The sequence below is a fragment of the Prionailurus bengalensis genome, chromosome B1 (assembly GCF_016509475.1).
Source record: "Prionailurus bengalensis isolate Pbe53 chromosome B1, Fcat_Pben_1.1_paternal_pri, whole genome shotgun sequence".
NCBI lineage: Eukaryota > Metazoa > Chordata > Mammalia > Carnivora > Felidae > Prionailurus > Prionailurus bengalensis.
The window spans coordinates 81,179,837-81,199,558 of NC_057344.1; the positions used below are offsets into that span (position 1 = coordinate 81,179,837).

The 19,722-nt window shown below is 39.1% G+C and overlaps 1 protein-coding gene across 2 annotated transcripts in view; it reads left to right on the forward strand.

Moving 5' to 3' along the window:
- Positions 1 to 19,722, forward strand: part of SLC10A7 (solute carrier family 10 member 7) — a 253,210-nt gene that overhangs the window by 194,887 nt on the left and 38,601 nt on the right. For both annotated transcript variants that reach the window (XM_043567909.1, XM_043567917.1), the window contains 3 exons: positions 6,575 to 6,658; positions 15,992 to 16,157; positions 17,106 to 17,157. In XM_043567909.1, the coding sequence (XP_043423844.1) occupies positions 6,575 to 6,658; positions 15,992 to 16,157; positions 17,106 to 17,157 (302 nt within the window). The remainder of the gene's footprint in view (positions 1 to 6,574; positions 6,659 to 15,991; positions 16,158 to 17,105; positions 17,158 to 19,722) is intronic.

Sequence of the window (19,722 nt, forward strand, 5' to 3'; positions counted from 1 at the left end):
CGTAGTTTGCAGGTTTCTCTGTGAGAGAAGGGGCAGCAGTTGAATGAAAGAAAGGCTAAAGTATAGTTTCTGGGGAAAGATGGAAATCTCAAAGGATTTGGGGGACTGGGGCCTGAGGACACTCTCCCTTCTTCTGTTTGGATGTTTGTCTTTGTGATGGGAAGGACACCGGTATTTATGAGGGTGTCTGTGTAGAGGTACAAGAAAGTAGAGCCACTAGTAAGTGAGCCCCCTTGCCCCCTCCCCAGGATTGGGTTCTGCGGGCCATGGCGGAGGGTGGAAATTGGGCAGGAAGTGAACAAACACCGCTCCCTATCCGAAGTGGCTTTGTCCCGCTTTTCTCACAGAAGAGATTTACCCTTCACCATTCTACAGTATAAACCGTAAATATCTGTTCTTATATTTTCCCTGAATGCAGTGCTAATGAAAGCAAAGACCAATCATCAGGGGTGAATTATTTAATACAATAATGTTTTAATAGCCGAGAAGAGACACAAATAGTAGAGACGCCAGTGGCTAATGGATTTCCCTGGTAGGAGATAAAAGGCTGATTACACAGCAGAGCAAGTGAAGACCTGGTGCATTAATGACAATTTACAGGTCAGCTCACTTACAGAAGTGATTGAAAACACACCATCTGTTTTCTAACTGTAGGTTGATAACTCTGATTTTACAGACGCTCAGCGTCTCCATCAAGAATTGTTACTCATTTGTCTCTCTGAGCCTTGTTTGGCCCCACAATATTTTACTGGCTGAACCCCCAGATTCTTTCCAAATCAGTTTCTAAATTGAACGGATTGATAACTGTCAACCCTGGTTCCATTCAGCCTTTCTCTGCCAGGTTATATAATGAAACCCTAATGCCCTAAGACAGCCATTGTATATATTGGATTAACTCTTTCTGATGCATTTACTCAGATACTATTTAGGTACCATCCTTGAGAGAGTTGAGAAAATAGTCACTCAAATAATCTCCTGTGTTCTGTAGTTCAGATCTGGAACCCCCGATGAGAAAGACTGTATCATCAATTACTGCTTCCCAAGTTTCTCCCACCTCTCTTTTTGTTTCTCCTTCTCCCTCTTCTTGCTTCTGCCTGCCTTCCAGTTCCCTATCTCCATGTAGGCACCACACACACACACACACACACACACACACACCCTGCCTGTCTTTCTCTCACAAGGGCAAGAAAGGGGGATCCCAGGTTTGGCTTCTACCCCTGCCCCCTTCCCCATTTCACTGCTCTGTATCTTCTGTAATAAATATGCAGCAGAGTGCAAGAATGACGTGTGAGGTCTGTGGAGCGACACTTCCAGGTTTAGGTCATGGCTCTGGCACTCTCTAGCTAGTGACCTTGTCTAAGTCCAACTGTTCTGTGCCACTGTTGGCTTATAGGAAAATGGCGGTACTAGTAAGACCTACCTGAAGGAGTTGCTGTGAGAATTAAATTATTTGGCATACATTAAGCATTTAGAGCAGTGTCTGGCACATAGAAAGTCTACAAGTAAAATTGCCATTATTGTAATTATAGGAGATTGTTGGGAGGCCAGGCAATGTGATCCTCTTCTTGAGACTGTGAATTAAGCAGGGCTTTGTAACTTGTAGTTGGATGGGTGGAAAGAAAAGAAAACATTCTCAGGCCTCTTTTGCTACCTATGTATTGTTGGTTAATTGAGTTCATTAATTGAACTCAAAATTGTTGGATACCTGCTGTGTGCTAGATTAGTGGTTCTCAAAGGGTGAACCATAAGCTCAGCAGCACCAACCTCAGTGGAACCATATTGGAAATGCAAATTCTCAACATCCTCCCCAACCTTCTCTGAAGATGGGGCCAAGAAATCTGTGTTTTAAGAAGCCCTGCAGGTATTTCTGATGGGCTAGAGTTTGGGAACCACTGCCATAGATGTAAAACGTAGTCACTCTGCTGGGCTCTGGGAATATAAATATAAATGAGACCCTGTCCCTGACCTTCTGGAACATACAGTATAGTGAGAGAAACAGATTTGTACACAAGAGCAAGACTAAGGATTCTGAGAGGAACAGTGCAAACGCAGAGCCCCAAAAGAGGGGGCGGCCGAGTCTGTGTTTCAGGAGGAGGGTTTGGAAAGCATTCCTAAACAAGTGATATGTGAATTAACCCTTAGAAAAGGACCGGAACTTTTCCAGTTGTGAGTGGGGAGGAAAGGTATTCTATGGCAAAGACCGCACGAGCACTTGGTAGTGGATAGACATGCACACGTTCCTCAACTTTTAGAAAGCAGCTCCTGGAGCCACCTGGGTGGCCCAGTCAGTTGCGCGTCCAACTTCAGCTCAGGTCATGATCTCACAGTTTGTGAGTTCAAGCCCCTTGTAAGGCTCTATACTGACAACTCAGAGCCTGGATCCTGCTTTGGATATCTTGTCTCCCTCTCTCTCTTCCCCTTACCCACTCATGCTCTGTCTCGGTCTCAAAACTACACATTAAAAAAAAATTTTTTTTTGAAAAGCACCTCCTGGAGAAGGGGGGGGGTTTGTGTTGTGTTCGCTGTATTCCCAATGCCTAGAACATGCTCCTGCCTCACAGGAGGCGCCAGTAACTATTTGAATGATCAAACACAAAGGTCCTGAATTTTCACATGTTTAGTTTTCGCTGCAACATTTCTTCTCACCATGATATAAAAACAAATAAAACAAACCTAATTGTGAGTTCTCTGCTTCAAAGCATTATATCTCTAAAAGAAATTAGCCAGTGACCGGATTGTTCATTTAACACACTGTATATTAAAATACGGGTTGGCAGTGTGAGACTATCACCTTTAAATCTGCCAGGGTAACTCAATGAAGCACAGAGCACTGGCCTGATACATCCTTATCTTGCACCTGCAACTCTATCCAAATGGACAAATTATTGATGCTTCTTATAAACACACTGGTCTTCACAATAGAAACCATGACAGGTTCCTCATTAAAATGTGAAGAACAGAATATCCCTCGCACATATTTCCTTCTGCTTTAGTTAAAATCAACTCTGCATACAAAATGATGGGGTCTTGTGCTTTTCTGGTCATGCTCTCATATGTTACCTGATGCCAGATGCTCACTCTTCTTTCTTCTGTACTTCATAGCGTCAGAAACGTCCCCAAGAGCATCTCTGCATCTTCACATTGACCACCACGACAGGTCTGTTGCCGATTCAAAAGAAAGGACTTATGCCAAATTAGACCTCAGTACTGAGATCTCCTTCCTTTCAGAACCACTTCTAAGAGAGCCATCCTGCGGGATTTCCTCCCCAGCATCACTGCGTACCTAGTCTGGCTTCATGAACCCTGTTAGTTGCATCCCTGGCCAGCTTGCTCTGGCCTCTGATCTGACAAAGTGGGAAGCTCCTCTAACCTGTGTTCCCAACCAAGTAGACCAGAGATCATAGACCTTTTAGAGGACAAAGGGACTTTGGAGATCACCTTTTCTATTGCCTTCTAGGAACACAACCCTTCTAAACATTGAACATGTACATGGTCTATAATGTGATGGATGGAGAAATTAAAATATATAACAAATTTTAAAGCTAAAGCTGACGTCAATTTTCCTTTACCTCTCTTATCTCCAAATGCAATCTTTTAGATAGAATTGGGATTAAAAATAACCCCCAAATTAACTTAATAAATGAAGTGATGTTTTAACTTTTCTCTATTTGATCTCTGGCATTACTGCTCTCCAGCAATACTTTTTTGTTAAACAAGCAAGCCTTCCAGTGTAGGAGAACTATGATCACAGAGTAGATTTGGCTGAAGGGTTGCTTGAACGTGTTTGAGAAGCATAGCCAATTTCACATCATAAGGCAAGTATTAGAGGTGTTAATTACAAGTCATTTCTGCCTGGACCTCAGTTTTCACATCTTTAAAAAGAGAGAATGGGATTCCAAGTCTTTCAGGGGTAGGATTCTATTAAGTTTTAGGTCTTTCCCTCCAGAGCAGCATTAAGGAGCTAAGGAAGGGCGTGGAGGAGGGCTGAGGGCAGAGAACACGCAAAGCTCACTCTACTTCTTATACGCACACACACACCTCCTTCCTTCACGTGGTTCTCATCATGTCTAGGTGCCCTTTGTTTCTAGGTGCATATTAGAATTAATTGTGTTACCAGTGATAAATAAGCAGTGGAAAAAATAATACCAGGTGATTGTATAACACCACTGATAATAAGAAGTTTTTGAAATATACTTAAGTTTTGTGTTTTTGTAACTTTAGAAAAAATATGGATATGGTTTTGAATGAGTGTGGCACTTTTTAGCACCTTATATTTACAGATTACTTCATCTTGTTAGTCGTGCACAGCTTTATTATCTGCAAACTTATTATCTCTGCCAGGTATTGGGTAAATAAGCACTGGGTTTACAGAGGGAATATAGCTTGATATGGTTATTCATTAAGACATTTTAAAGACACATTAAATAACAGTAGAGTTGAGATAGAAAGGGGAACAGAAGAGCACCTGGGTGGCTCAGTTGGTTGAGCATCCAGCTCTTGATTTTGGCTCAGGTCATGATCTCACAGTCATGAGACTGAGCCCCATGAGATTGAGCTCCATGGGTGCATGGAGCCTGCTTAAGATTCTCTCTCTCCCTCTGCCCCACCCCCCATGCTTGAGTGAGAGTTCTCTCCCTCTCTCTCTCCCTCTCTCTCTCTTTCTTAAGAAGGGAGGGAGGGAGGGAGGGAGGGAGGAAGGAAGGAAGGAAGGAAGGAAGGAAGGAAGGAAGGAAGGAAGGAAGGGAAGGAGGGAGGGAAACAGGGATATGTGAGATTATCTACCCATGAGATTCCAGGCAAGAATTGACAGGTTTTACTTGAAGGTTACCACCCTGAATCCTACTGCCTCTCTCCAAATATTGTGAACCTTATGGATAGAGCATTTAGCTGGATGCTTTTGAAGTTGAAAACTTTGTTCTTTAAATTTTATCTTTCTATTCATCCAGTGCCTCAGTTTCTCTATAAAATATATAGTTTTAAAATTTCAATTCTTACCCCAGGAGCATCTTTAGAGTTAATATTTGTGGAAAGAAGGGTATATTTGTTAAATACCTTGCACTTCAAAGACATAGTTGTTCTAAAATAGGGTGGAATTACTGGCTTTTAATACTTTGGCTTCTCATAAAAAGAGACCTCTAACATCCATGTAGCATTTAATACACCAGGAATTCTAGGTGTTCTTCACCAGTTTCACTTTTTCTGTTTGTCTTTCTTCATTTCTTTAGTTTATATTGGTTCTGGAGGAAAAGGTTAGAGACTACAGTTTTTGTGGGTTAAACTCACAGCCAGCGGTCAGTGCTGAAGCTAGTATTAAGTGAATGCAGGCCATTGGTGGGCAGAACATACATTCTTGGCATATTGAGTGCATATAGATTGGAGCCAAGGATGGGGACAGAATTTCATAAAATCCACCATGGTGTAGATAAGATTTTGGTAAGCTAGTTCATGCAGGAATTAGAAATCAGTGAAAACACTGACCCCCACATCATTTCACCTGAGCTAATGACTTCATTTATCTAAACGTTTCATTTGTTTCATTTGTTTCATTTGTTTTATTCTATGCCCTCATTCATTACTACCTCAAAGTCTTTCACAAAAATTATCTTTTAAAAGGTATTTCAAGTTTAATTAAACATAGGAAATATAAAAATTGAGGTTTGGTCTGCAGGGGAAGGGTAAAAGTTCCAAGTTCCAGGGAGATTACTTGATGGCTTGAAAGAACCTGGCTGCAAAAGGGCCTCATAAAAGAGATAAACATCTATTGAACAGGCTATTGTTTGTCCATAGGGGTTTGAAAGCCAGAAGGAGGTTTCAAAAGCCATTACAAAGTTAATAGGAAGCTTGCAATTCTTGGTGGTTGAGACTAACAGTGAGTATAGGACTGTGTTTACAGATAAACACTACCTATGCTACGGACAGTAAAATCTTTATGAAGCCCAGAGTGCCATCATTAGTAAGGACGAACCAAACAATGAGGAGGGAGGCAAAAAGAGAGATACGCTGAAACTTTACGTTGAAAAATAATTTATGTTCCAAGAATTCCTGTTTCCTAGATTTTGTGTAAGAGTAAATTTTAAAGGTATAGGAGATTCATTGACTCTGTTTTGAAGTAGAAAAGTTAGAAACTATTTCATTTGCATACATAGAAATGTGATCTTGATAAGAGAATAATGAGACACAGTATGTTTGTCTTAGGGATCTACAGACAAGTGAAATAGAAAGCATACAAACTGTGGATTATAGGTGAAATACGCCATGATTATGGACAGTATGAACAAAGAATGACTTTACTAATCAGCAATGTATTTAATAATAAGCAATTCAAGTTAATTGCAAAAACATAGTTACCATTTTCCCTCAATGGTAGTTTCCCAATAAAAATTATGTATTAAATTACTCAGTCTATTGTGTGCTAAATTCAGAAAATTAAAAGTAACTTCACTTGCTGTTTGTATGTAGCTACCCAATTTTTGGTGGCTGTGAGAGAATTCACTTACTGTGCCATTTAATTAACAGCAATATTTGGTAACCACTTCAAAGTAATTCTAACTCCTCTTGTATTCTTGTTTTGCAGCTTGGCTCGTCCTCTTCTGTGCCTTTTACATCTATTTTTTCTCAGCTTTTTATGACTGTTGTGGTTCCTCTCATTATTGGACAGGTAAGGTCTCCCTCCAATTTCATCTATTCTTTTTGTGTGTGTGAATCAAATTGTGAATTCTCATGTAATGTCAGGACAACTGAGGCAAAAGATAGCCAGAGGAAGAGACAGTTAAAAGAAAATATAAGACCGTGAAACACAAGGTTTCATCAATCACAATATACCCATATTTTTATTTCTTTATTTAATATCAATCTGCTTTGCAGAGAGCTTTATATAGGGATGCCTGCACAGAATCTTGATTGTTTTAATTTATTATCTCTGCTTTGTAACTATATAGCTCGCTAAAAAATACGTAGCAAATCATTTCCTTATTCTCCTTCTGATAAAGTCTCAGCACTTATGACTATTGTTGGGGAAAAAGCATCTGGCTGGCTGGCTTCTTCACAGCTCTCTTCAATAGCAGTGATCATACTTGTGATCATGTAATTAATAAAATAAACATTTAATTCTATTAGCTCTTAAAATTAGATCTTAGAAAATTTCATTTCCTTTGTCATTCTTATTGAATTAGACTAATAGGAGAAATCCTTATATTTAACCTCTTATAGCAAGTTAATAATAAGCACATAATCGAATTATAACATGCAAATTTAAAAACACTGTAATGGAGCACAGAATTGTACTACTAAAATGAGTGAATCTCAGTGAATCTCAGGAAAACACTGTATGTTAAAGCTACAAATGTTGGTTTAAGAGCAACTAGACTCTAGTTCTTGGTTCTACTTTTTATTTGCTGTGTGACCTTGGGCAGGTCACTTAATCTCCTTAGCTCCAGGTTCATAATTTATCAAATTATATAATGATAGTACCTATCTCAAGGAATTGTTGTGAGGGTTAAATTAAAAGTGGATGCATAGAGGGGCGCCTGGGTGGCGCAGTCGGTTAAGCGTCCGACTTCAGCCAGGTCACGATCTCGCGGTCCGTGAGTTCGAGCCCCGCGTCGGGCTCTGGGCTGATGGCTCAGAGCCTGGAGCCTGTTTCCGATTCTGTGTCTCCCTCTCTCTCTGCCCCTCCCCCGTTCATGCTCTGTCTCTCTCTGTCTCAAAAATAAAAAAAATAAAAAAAATAAAAAGTTAAAAAAAAAGTGGATGCATAGAAAGTTTTCACCATAGAGCCTGGCATCGTCATTTTCAAATTCCCTGTCAATACTAAACAAGAAGCAACTCCTTGAAATATTAACCGTAAATAATTAACTATAAATAATTTGAAATATTAACTATAAATAATGTGTTACATGTACAGACATGTAATATTTATACACTGTCTTAGCTAGGTTCTCTGGGAAACCGTGTGAGACACAGGTTTCCATGCAGGAAGTTGGCTGGGGGAATACCCTTGGGGTGAACACCTTTGGGAAAGTAAGAAAAGTAGGACGGGGAGGAGGTGCAGGACGATGTAGTTCCAGCAAAGGCCTCTAGCTGCTCTGATCCCTCAGAGTCATCCTGTCTAAGACAAGAGTGCCCAGTCTTTATACTCTTGCACTGACTAGGCATTAGGTACTTGTTTCCCTCCACTCCCAGTGAGAGGTATAACCTTGAGAGAGTCTGCTGTCTTAGCAGCAATGCCCAAAGAGGCACTCAACTGAGATCTTTGGGACAACCAACATGCCCTGCAGATATGGGAATAAACACTTCAATCAAACGTACGGCATCCACTACATGCCCCCATTTTTTTTTTTTTTTAACTTTCATGCTATACTTAGAAAATGTACTAAGTTTAGGGTTAAAGGGAAAGACTTAAAAGTAGTCGAAGAATACCATTTAATTAAATATAGAATGAAGGATGCCTGGGTAGCTTAGTTGGTTAAGCATACAACTCTTGATTTTGGCTGAGGTCATGATCCCAGGGTCGTGGGATTGAGTCCTGCTACAGGCTTCACACTGAGCATGGAGCCTGCTTAAGATTCTCTTTCTCTCTCCCTCTGCCCCGTCCCCTGCTTGTGTGCTCTATCTCTCTCTCAAAAAATTAAAAAAAAATAAATAAAAAAAAAAAAAAAATATATATATATATATATATATATATATAAAATGATACTTGGAAAACTACTTCTCCTACAGTGCTGCTCACATCACAGGTATTCTGGATAAATATTATGTCCCCTGCCTAGCCCATTGTGGGGCTCAAACCCACAAACCATGAGACCATGACCTGAGCCAAAATCAAGAGTTGGCCGCTAAACTGACTGAGCCACCCAGGCTCCCCTCCCTGGTTGCTCTTTATTGTAGCACCTTGATTCCTTTCTTGACCTTTGCCACAATATATACTTACCTTTTGTTTGTTTGTTAACTGTTTGTCTCCTGCATTAGACTATAAGCTTCCTGAGTACAGGAGCCATATTTGTTTTGTTTACCATTACATACACAGACCATAGGCACCCAATAAATAAGTGTGGAATGGGTGAGCAAGGGAATGAATAGGTGAGAGTTTTGTGATCAGTAAGGGAAATGCTGTCTTATAGAAGCATAACAGAACCCACCTGCCCTTCTCAGCTCTAGAGAGTTCAAGCTGTGGATACTGTTAGTTTAAACCCATATTTGTTTTCTCGGTTCTGAAAATAATTCCATATAACGTGAGGATCATACATTCTATTAGTGGATCTTGGAAATATCTCTGTTAATAAATGTTTGGCTTAAAACATATGGACCAAAAAACCCTTTGTCTATCTTCTAGTACCACAGTCCTTTAATGGCTTTTTTCAAAGAGGAAAACATTTACACATACCTGCCCACCTCTTGTATTCTAGTCTTAGGAATTAACAATCACACCCCCAGTCTCCAGCTTTAGAAGCCACCTTGCCTCCTCTTTTTCTGTATATCCTCACTCCCTTACATCCAGGCAGTCACTAAACGTCTCCGTTTCTGCCTTAGAAATCGTTCAGTCTGGCCTCTGGGACCTCATTCACACTGCCAGAGAGGATGCCACCACTTTGTCATCTCTCGTCTAAATTATTGCACTTTCAGAGTGTCTCTCTGCCCTAAGCCTCTTCTGATTCCCAGCCAGTGTCTTCACTGCCTCCAGGATAGCCCTAAAAAACAAATCAGATTATCTTGTTCTTCTCCTTAAAAACGCCCATTCCTTGTGTGACTCACAAAACCCTTCACAGTCTGGCCCCACCCTGCTTCCTCAGTGTCACCTCCCACCATCCCCTTCATGATGGCACGTCCCGTGCCAGGCCGCATGTGCTCCACTCTCTCACCTGCTCATGCCCCTTCACTGCTCTCTGCTCTTCAAAGGCTTATGGTTCCCATCTTTTCCACCAGCAAACTGCTATTCATCCCATAAGACTCAGTACATAGACGCCTTCTGGTGTGCAGTCAACCTGCTCCAACTCCCCTGATCTAGACTAAATGCCAGTTCTCCCATTGTACTTGATTCATAAATTCATCAGGAGAGATTATAATTGACCTGTGAGCTTCCTAGAAGCAGAGACTCTATTAGTATATTCAATAGCACACTCAATAGTACGGTGTGAGCTGTATAAAAAGATTGGCTGAAAAAAACTTTGAACTCACCTTCATGAAACCCCCGGGCAGCTATTTTACCTAGATCTCCAGCTCTACTGGAGAAAAACACATAATTGGTCTCCTCTTGTTTCAGATTTATGACCCCAAACTTAAAATGTCGCTTAACACTTCCTAGAAATCCTACTCTGCTTCTTTACAAGATTATGTCACCCTATCTTCTATTTCCAGGTCTCTTTTACTTCCCCTAATACTCTCCCACTTGCCCATTTCACTTGGGTTTCACTGACCTTTTGCTTCTGTTTCTCAAACATGCCAACTTTGATCCTGCCTTAGAAGCTTTGCACCGACTGTTCCTTCTGCTCGGAATACCTCACCTTTCACCTCCTCAGGAAGAACTTTCCTTACCCCTCCTCCAGTGGCTGCCTGGTCACAGCAGTCACTCTCATATCATCCTACTCAGTAGGGATCATTATCTCCCTCTTATTGATTTGTTTGTTGTTTTTGCTTTCTATTTATCTTCTTAAATAGAATATAAGCTCTATGATACTGGGGATATTTCCTGCTTCTTTATCTCTGTATTTGTTTGCAATCAGTTGATTCACCTGAACTTTGTGATGTGATCTTTGAGGATCTTAGAAAGGCTCATATATACTTCTTCAGAGGAAGTAGCTGAGGCAAGGTGGTCTCATTTCTCAATTATAACTAGAGACGCCACATTATGAAAGTAAATATTTCTATTTAAATGAGATTTTTATCATTTTAAAATTAGTCTTTTTTAATCTAAATTTTAAAATGAGATTTTTATCATTACCTTTTAAATAAACAATGGGAAGAAGAGGGAGAAGAAAAAGACCAGGAAGGGTGAGTTGAAAATATTTTCCTTCAACTTTTAGTGATGATAAAACTTTATCATTTAATTTTTTACTTTTTATATTTCTGAGAGTTAATTTAATTTTATTTTGTGTGTGTGTGTGTGTGTGTTTTCTCCATACAATACTTCTTTTCGGTTGAAATCATTATTGACTGACTGCAATGTGTCTAGAAATAAATACAATGGTGTTATTGTATATTTCTTTTTTCTTTATAAACCCTTCGATACATCTAAATCCTTGTGACAAATACTTATTTCATGCATTATACTGAGAGAGTTACGAATAAATGTTAATGAAACAGAATACCCACCGCCTTTGAAAAATACTTTTCAAAACAGCACCCTAAACCCCATTTTTTTTCTGTAAACTTTTGAGGTTGGCTTTTCATAGTCTTCGGCTAAAGCTGAAGATAATGTTATTAATGCTAGTAAAACTTTGTACTTAAATTATATTAGATATGAACTATTTTCATTACTTCACTTGAATGGCTTTGAGAGAAAAGAAGCTGTTACATTATGCAGTGGGATATACTGGTAAACAGTGTTGTGATAGAAAAAACATCAGCAAACTGGGACTTGGAAATAAGAACAGCCATTATTCACCATGTACAGGCCCTGTTTCTGAGACATTTGTTTATTTAATGACTTAATCCTCCCTGTGACTACTACTATATCCAGTTTACAGATGAGGCACAGGAAAGTTAAGGAATTTGCCCAAGATTATAAAGAAGCTTCAAAGTCTGTACCTTTAACCATTATGCTGTTGTTTTCTGAGGAGGCAGAGGTGATATTCCTGCTCATATTCCCCTCACTGACCTTTTAACATTATATGCAAGTTGTTTGGGCTCTCTGTGCCTTTGTTGTGGACTGTAAACTGAGCAGGATAATATCTGCACAACTTCTCTCGTGAGACAGAAATTAAATAATACTTAAGTAGATGATGGGTGTTTACTGTTCCCATGTATTTTTATTGTTTATGCTTTTTAAGAAAGTATACAGATATTATTCTTAATCTACTCAATATTTAATGAAAATATTTTTTAAAGAAAAGTGTTACATAAATTGGATTCGATTTTGTATACCTACCTCTACATTTCAACAGACTATTAAACACAAAACACTTTATGAAAATATACAGATTCAGTGGAATCGAGGATAAAAATTGAAGAAACAACCTAAAGTCACCTTGAAGCAAAATAAATCTTTAAAATTCAGACTTGATATGAAAAATTATCCGTCATATATCCCCACTCAAAAATCAATTTGTAAGTATAAAGACAGAATAGAAGGAAAAGAACATGAAAATACCCTGGAAAAAATTGGAGAAAACTAAAATGATGAATATTACACTTCTCTGTTATCTCAGTATATTAGCATTCTTCACCTAAGACATATCTTCTCAGGTTTCCAGCTTGGAGGTCATAAAGTAATTGATATGTGGCTTCGCTTATTAGAAGTACTGGGGGTCAGATCTGAGTTTCCCTTTAACCCTTCCTGGTGTTTAATTTAAAATAAAATTAGTCAGTCAGAGAAAGACAAAAATCATATGACTTCATTCATATGAGGACTTTAAGAGACAAAACAGATGAACATAAGGGAAGGGAAACAAAAATAATATAAAAACAGGGAGGGGGGACAAAACAGAAGAGACTCATAAATATGGAGAACAAACTGAGGGTTACTGGAGGGGTTGTGGGAGTGGGGGATGGGCTAAATGGGTAAGGGGCACTAAAGAATCTACTCCTGAAATCATTGTTGCACTACATATGCTAACTAATTTGGATGTAAATTTTAAACAATAAAAATAAAATCAAATCAAAATGAAGAAAGTGAGACAATAAATAGCTCCTTGGGGAAGATGTTTTTCCTTCTCTCTCCATAAGGAAAAGCAAGTCAATGAGGATTTGTCAACTAATGTTGAATGTCTGAGTTTCTTTGAGCTGTGTAGAAGGTACAGAATTAGAATAAATTCTGAAGAAAAGCTACACCTGGCCACCTTAGGAAGTTGCCTTTTCCCACCTCATCCTGACTTTCCCCACACCCCCCCTCTTCTGAGGCATCTCTGTCAGGTTGGGTTGCTATCTCTAGCAAAGGCTTGTTTCCTATAAGGTTATTAACTGTTTCTACAAGGCAAAGAAATTTGGAGAATTTTAAAATGACATGGATTCTTGACAAATGGAGGGTGATTCTGTCAAAAGTGTAAATGGCTGAATGAAGAGAAGAGGAGGTTTCTCGAAGTTTATATCCAAAGCATATCTTTAAGGCATATCAACACTACTTCACCCAGTAGTTTATGAAAGGTTTTAACCCTTTTCTTGCTACATGGCACAAAAGCAGCTGCTTTGTGAACTTAATTTTAGAAGAAGATAGAAAATCTCTTTGGAGCCTGGCAAGATATAATATGGTTTACTTAGGAAACACAGACAAATATCACTATAAGACTAAAAACAGTGAAAGACAATCTGTTTTCCCCTAGGGTTATTGTTTCACTTGTGAGTCTGTCTAATTTCCAACTTTCTACTTGTTTTCTGTATCGAGATTAAGTAACTAGCGTTAGCACATTGATGTGTTTAAAAGAAAGATATTTTGGCTTAGGAGGATGCAGGACTTAGGGGTCCATGTTTCTTGACATATTGAAAGAGTCTCACTATACTATGAGACTGTAAGTACTTCATATTGAAGAAAGACATAATAGGGGCACCTGGGTGGCTCAGACGGTTGAACATCCTACTCTTGATTTTTGCTCAGGTCATGATCTCATGATTCCTGGGTTCAGGCCCCACGTCAGGCTCTGTGCTGACAGTGTGAAGCCTGCTTGGGATTCTCTTTCTCTCCCTGTCTCTCTCTCTGCTTCCCCCCACCATCCCACCCCTGCTCGGGTGTGCATTCTCTCTCTCAAAATAAATCAATGAACTTAAAAAAAAAAACTTGAAGAAAGATGTAATTAGGTTGACTAAGCCAAATTGCAGCTTATAAAGTCTATTGATTAGAGATTTGTCTTCTTGGTTTTTAAAATGGCTTTGACTTCAAAGTTATACCTCATTCATATTTATCTTTTTATTTTGTCAAAGAGGTCAGTGGTGGTGGAAGGAGACACTTCTACTTTGGGAATTGGGATCATACATTCTATAACTATTGCGGAGAGGACCTTTGTATCTTTAAGCACTGTATATGCAAACAAGATTGGAGGACAGCATCAGTTTCAATAGCTCTGTGTAATTTCCATTTATGTTATTTCCTAAAGGAGTTGAGTTGTAAAAAACTTGAGCAACTACTAGATTTATGCTACCAAACACAACAGATTATAAAATGACCTTTTAGATGAAATCTCTGTAGTCTTCTAATAAGCAACCACCTACATGGGGACATATCTCAACATGGGGCCATCTGGGGAGCTCAAGCACTATTTTCCAAAATTTGTGTTCTAATGCATCAGTCATAACACTCTGTGACAAAACTGCTCTTACTTCTGTATACCTTACTACATTTTTTAAAAGTAGTCTCTATGCCCAATATGGGGTTTGAACTCACAACCCCCAAATCAAGAGACACATGTTCTACCAACTGAGCCGGTCAGGCATCCCTATACTGTACTACATGTTAACTTCATAGAAAGAAATGAACACCAGATCAATCACTGTGGTTTGGGATCACATCTACAAAAAGAAATAAACATAATTTTTTAAAATAAATCCAGCTATTATTTTAATTAAAGATCTGTTTTTTAAAATATTTAACCACGATTTATCTACATACATATAAAAGACTTTCTCTTTCATTCCCACCCACCCAACCATCGAGGTTTTGTACCTGTACTTGATTCCAACTGGTCTCCCTTTATTAATACTGGTATTTCACTTACAGAGTCCTTGAGAATGGATGAAGTTGATCTAATAGCCATTTGTCAAAAGGTTCTCTTGAGAGTAGTTTACTCTGTTCTTGAGTATCCGTGAAGGTATGCTCCATTGCGAATTAAACCCTTTTAGCCACAGAGTAGAAGATGACAGAACCCCATCAGCATTGTCAGGAGAAGTTCCCTGACCTCATTATTGCTAATGGATCATGGTAATTCAGCCTGTTGTGAAATCTCATGTTCAATTATGCAGGATAACGAGTGACTCGAAACTTAATATGTCTCAACTATAGTCCTTCTTACAGGGTTTGTTCAGCTTTTTTCAAAAGTGTACGATTTTAAATAGAGTGGTTCACTTTTATACCCAGGCAAATGTTATCCAGTTTCATATCCAGGCAATATTCAACCTGTCCTGATTTTAAACCTCTGATTTGATTTTTAAGTAAGAGAGGATTGCTGTGTAACTTTTGTAGGAAACTTAGGACAGGTTTATTCATTTTTAAGTGTTAGTTCTGGAATTCTAAAAGCATGCAAATGGCATTTGTCTTTGGATTCACAAAAACTCTAGATATTCGGAGTTTGAATTATTTAAACTCCCACAACACATGCACTTTTGCTTTTCAAGCATGAGTTATAATTTAATTAAAAACTTCTGGTGCATTGCTTGCATTTTAAATATTAATATGTTCCATGGATCACTTTCGATTATCTACTGTCTTGAAATTCTTGAAGATGTCAGATTTTTAAGATTCCCAAAGTTGCACTTGGCATTGTCTGTTGAGGCCAAGGGGACTGTGATAATTACACACATCCATTAGGATCAGCAGAGGAGATAAACTTTGGGGAGGCTTAATGGGCATGTCTCAGTGACAGCTAGCAAAGAGCATTTGGCATGATTAAGGATGGATTTGAATGCAGTTGAAAATACACTCTCATTATGGACACCAGTGGTAGTCGCACTACAAATGTTAAATCCCCCAGAAGAAGGGTGATGTGGCAGGGACGCTTTGAAATCCACTGTGGCCATCATCCAAATTACTCTCTTTCCTTTATGTCTTTCTGCTGTCAGAATCACTTTGTGATGCCCAGTTCAACTCTCTACGTCTTCGAAAAGAGGCAACCTGTTGATCTCTATGTTTCAGATCGTCCGAAGGTACATCAAGGATTGGCTCGAAAGAAAGAAGCCGCCTTTTGGTGCTGTCAGCAGCTGCGTGCTCCTCACGATCATCTACACAACCTTCTGTGACACATTCTCTAACCCAAATATTGACCTGGATAAATTCAGCCTTCTTCTCGTACTGTTCATAAGTAAGTTGGAAGCTGGAATAGCCCTGCCAACCCCTCATTCTCCTCAGAAGCAGAGTGTAGTGATCTGTGTTAATTTGATTAGCAAGGAATACTGAGCTTCATATTATATATGCTCAGCGGCTTTATCATAGGTATCTGTTCTTTAACAAGACATCAGTTATATATTTATGATTATGATTTAATGCCCTTTGTTTTTTGTGTCTGATTTAGAGTAGTTGATGCCAGATGAAAGAAGCCACAATATCTGTCAAATTCAAATGTTAGATGGAGCACTCTTGTGCCAATTTATTTTACTATAACTTTAAGCTAATCTTGCCCTTCATTGTGGGTTACAAGTAGGGTGTATAATATCTGATCCTATTATTTTCTAAGTATAATAATTGGCTGTATTAGTTAAAATGTGAATATTATAGCATCATTTCTATTCAAATATATACCCAAGGTAATATCATGTCATTTTCAGAAGCAGCAGACTATGAAACGCAAGTAACTGCCAGGATCAAAAATCAACCTTTTGCTCCGTTTATCCTGTAATACCAAAGACAACTTTTGTAATTATAATACCTAAGAATCTTTTGTCATTAAGATCAATACAAGTTATTCCAAAATACATATCATACACTACTGCAGCTATGCCGTTTCCTTTAAATACTCGTAGCAAAAACCAGCACTTTCTAAATCAAACAAATTAAATCAGCGTGTCTTAAAGAGGGTTTCAGATTTGCAGAGTAGTAGGCATCATAATTTATATCTGTGGATACGTTCCTTCAGGAAGAACAGGTTGCGTCCCACTAACCTAAATGATTCTATCAGTTTAGCAATGTATGTTTATCTTTCTAGTTGAGCTTCCATAAGTTTCAGATAAAACTAAGCAGACCAGTAAATAAGCTACAGATATTTTTATAGCCCTAATTTAGATTCAATTTTTTTGTTTTTTTTCTTCTTCAGTATTTTCTATTCAGCTGAGTTTTATGCTTTTAACCTTCCTCTTTTCAACAAGGTAAGTGATACAATATCTCTGGTGGTTGTTGGTTTTCTAAGTGATAAATCGTGCTGTTTACTTGGCTTCTATGCCACTCTGCTGTTCTGGTTTTTTTCCTACCTCCTGGACATTCCGGCTTGCTCCTGCCACCCTCAGGTTGTAGACCTTCCCGAAGAGCTTGTCGGTAGCCCTTGTATCATCTATTCACGTCACGTGCTTAGGCAGCCTCCTCCATTCTGCTGGCTCGAGCTGTCAGCCTCCTGATGATGGTTTTCAAGGCGGGACCTCCCATTTGGATGTTTTTCCTCAGTTCCAGCACTATTTATCACTCACCGTTTAGATATTTTCACCTGTCTTAACAAGACCTCAGTGTCAAGCTATTCTAAATGGAATGAATTTTCCCCCCAGTACTTCCTCTTTCTCTCTCATTTGTTCATTTTTAATGGGATCACCATCCACAGAGTCTCTCAGACTGGAATCTTTTGCATCCTTATTTTTTAAATGTCTTGATCCTACCTGTGTGATATTGTTTGTGCTCCTAGAGCCACTTCCCTAATTCAGGCTCTTGTTGCCTCTTTTCTCCCTAGACTATTGCAGTGGATGTCTTATAGGTATCTTCATTTCTAAAGTGAACTTGTCTTATGCATTTCGTACTGTTTCTAGTAACTCAGAGTTCTGAGGATAGCTCTTATCGGAGATCTTTGATGATTCCAGTGCCTATAGAATGAAGTTCATTTGAGGGAGCTAAGTGAACCACTACCAACATTCATGCTGTATAAGCTTCAGGTTGTGGTAAAATCTTTGCTGTTTCTTAGAGGAACCTCAAGCATTCTCATTTCTGTCCCTTGCTTAGGCTATCCTCATTAAATTGGTCTCTGTGTCCTGGCCCATCTTTCTTGTTCTTAAAGGCTCACCTCGAATGTAGCTTCTTACACTAGTATTGTATATTCAACAGACATTACTTAAGCCCTCGGTATGAGAAAGTTACCATAGTGAATACCACAAAGAAGAGATGATTCTGATCTTGCATGAGTTTGCAGACTCGATATACGGACTCTTAGTGGATGGACAGTGAGCCATCCTGAAGTCACTTCAAGAAGGCACTTCCAAAGAGAGTGGTGGAGCAAGGCTTCATGGAAGAGATGGGATTTGGCATGAGTTATAAAGAATGGCTAAGTATTCAGCAAACCAACATGCAGAGAGGGGGTTCTTGGTGGGGAAAAAACCAATAATGCAAATGTGGACACACACACACACACACGGTGGGACAATGGGAGTAGAAAAAGACTGAAAAATAGGGGCACCTGGGTGGCTCAGTCAGTTAAGTGTCCAACTCTTGATTTCAGCTCAGGTCATGATCTCACAGTTTGTGGGATTGAGCCCTTTGTTAGGCTCTCCACTGACAGTGTGCAGCCTGCTTGGGGCTCTCTCCCTCTCTCTCTGCCCCTATCCTGCTCGCACTTTCTCTCTCTCTCTCTCTCTCTCTCTCTCTCTCTCAAAAAAAAAAAAAAAAAAAAAAGATTAAGTAATAATAGTAACTAGAGGGTCAGACTTAGGCCAGACTGCCAGGTGATGGCAATAAGTTGCCATGAGGAAAAGGGTTGTCTTTGAGGCCTGAAACAGTGTCAGAGCCGTGGAGGGTTCAGGCTTCACATTAGGCACTTGGCTCTTACAGCACTTGGTACAGCACGAGGCTGGCTGATTGTAAACAGTCAATAAAAATTTATTGATTGGTGTAATTTGAACCATTTTCCCTAGCTTGTGGTTGTGATTTATAAAGTAAGAGTAAAGCCTGGAGCCATTAAGGCACCGAGAAAATGGGACTTAATTGGGTAAGTCTAGGAGTAGGAGCTATTTTAAAGTTCTTTTGTAAATGATTTGTTATGTCATCCTAGAAAAGATGTTTGCCTTTCCCCAGCTGTTTGTTTCCTGATCCTTGTGGCAGAAGTAATAATCAGACGCACTTATTCATTCTATCCCATCAGACTGGGGAGGATGCATATATCCTGTCAGTGACTGAAAACATCTTGCAAAGCACAGAGTAGCCACTACAGGAATTGCTGAAGGAGGAGTGGGGCTGGGAATGGTGTGACAAGTGGTTGAATTAAAACTGAGAATTTTCAGTATGGGGTAGACTGGATTTTCATAAGGCCTTGGGGTTTTAAGACCCTTTCTTTCTGCCTTCAATGAAGTTGTGTTGCATTTTGAAACTGCCTGACCCACTGTCAGAATGCACATTCTTTGATAAACAGCAGAATAGGGAGTGGCTATAATCCTACTCCTCAGTAAAATGATTATATACCCCCAAAGCATTCCATTAGAATTTGGGGAATTTTCAATTGAACAAAATTTAGAAGATGGTTTTTACTTTTTTTTCCCCCCTTCACTATAGGAGACTTCATTGTGCCTAAGGATTTTATTGGAGGAATGAAAGATACCAATGGTTATTGAGCCCTGCTCTGTGCCAGGCACTGTGCTAGGGACAATGCATATGTTTTTTCATGTAAGTCTGACAGCAAAGACTATGATACTATACATTTTTATTGATATTTTGCTGATGAGGCCCCATACATAAGAGTAGTT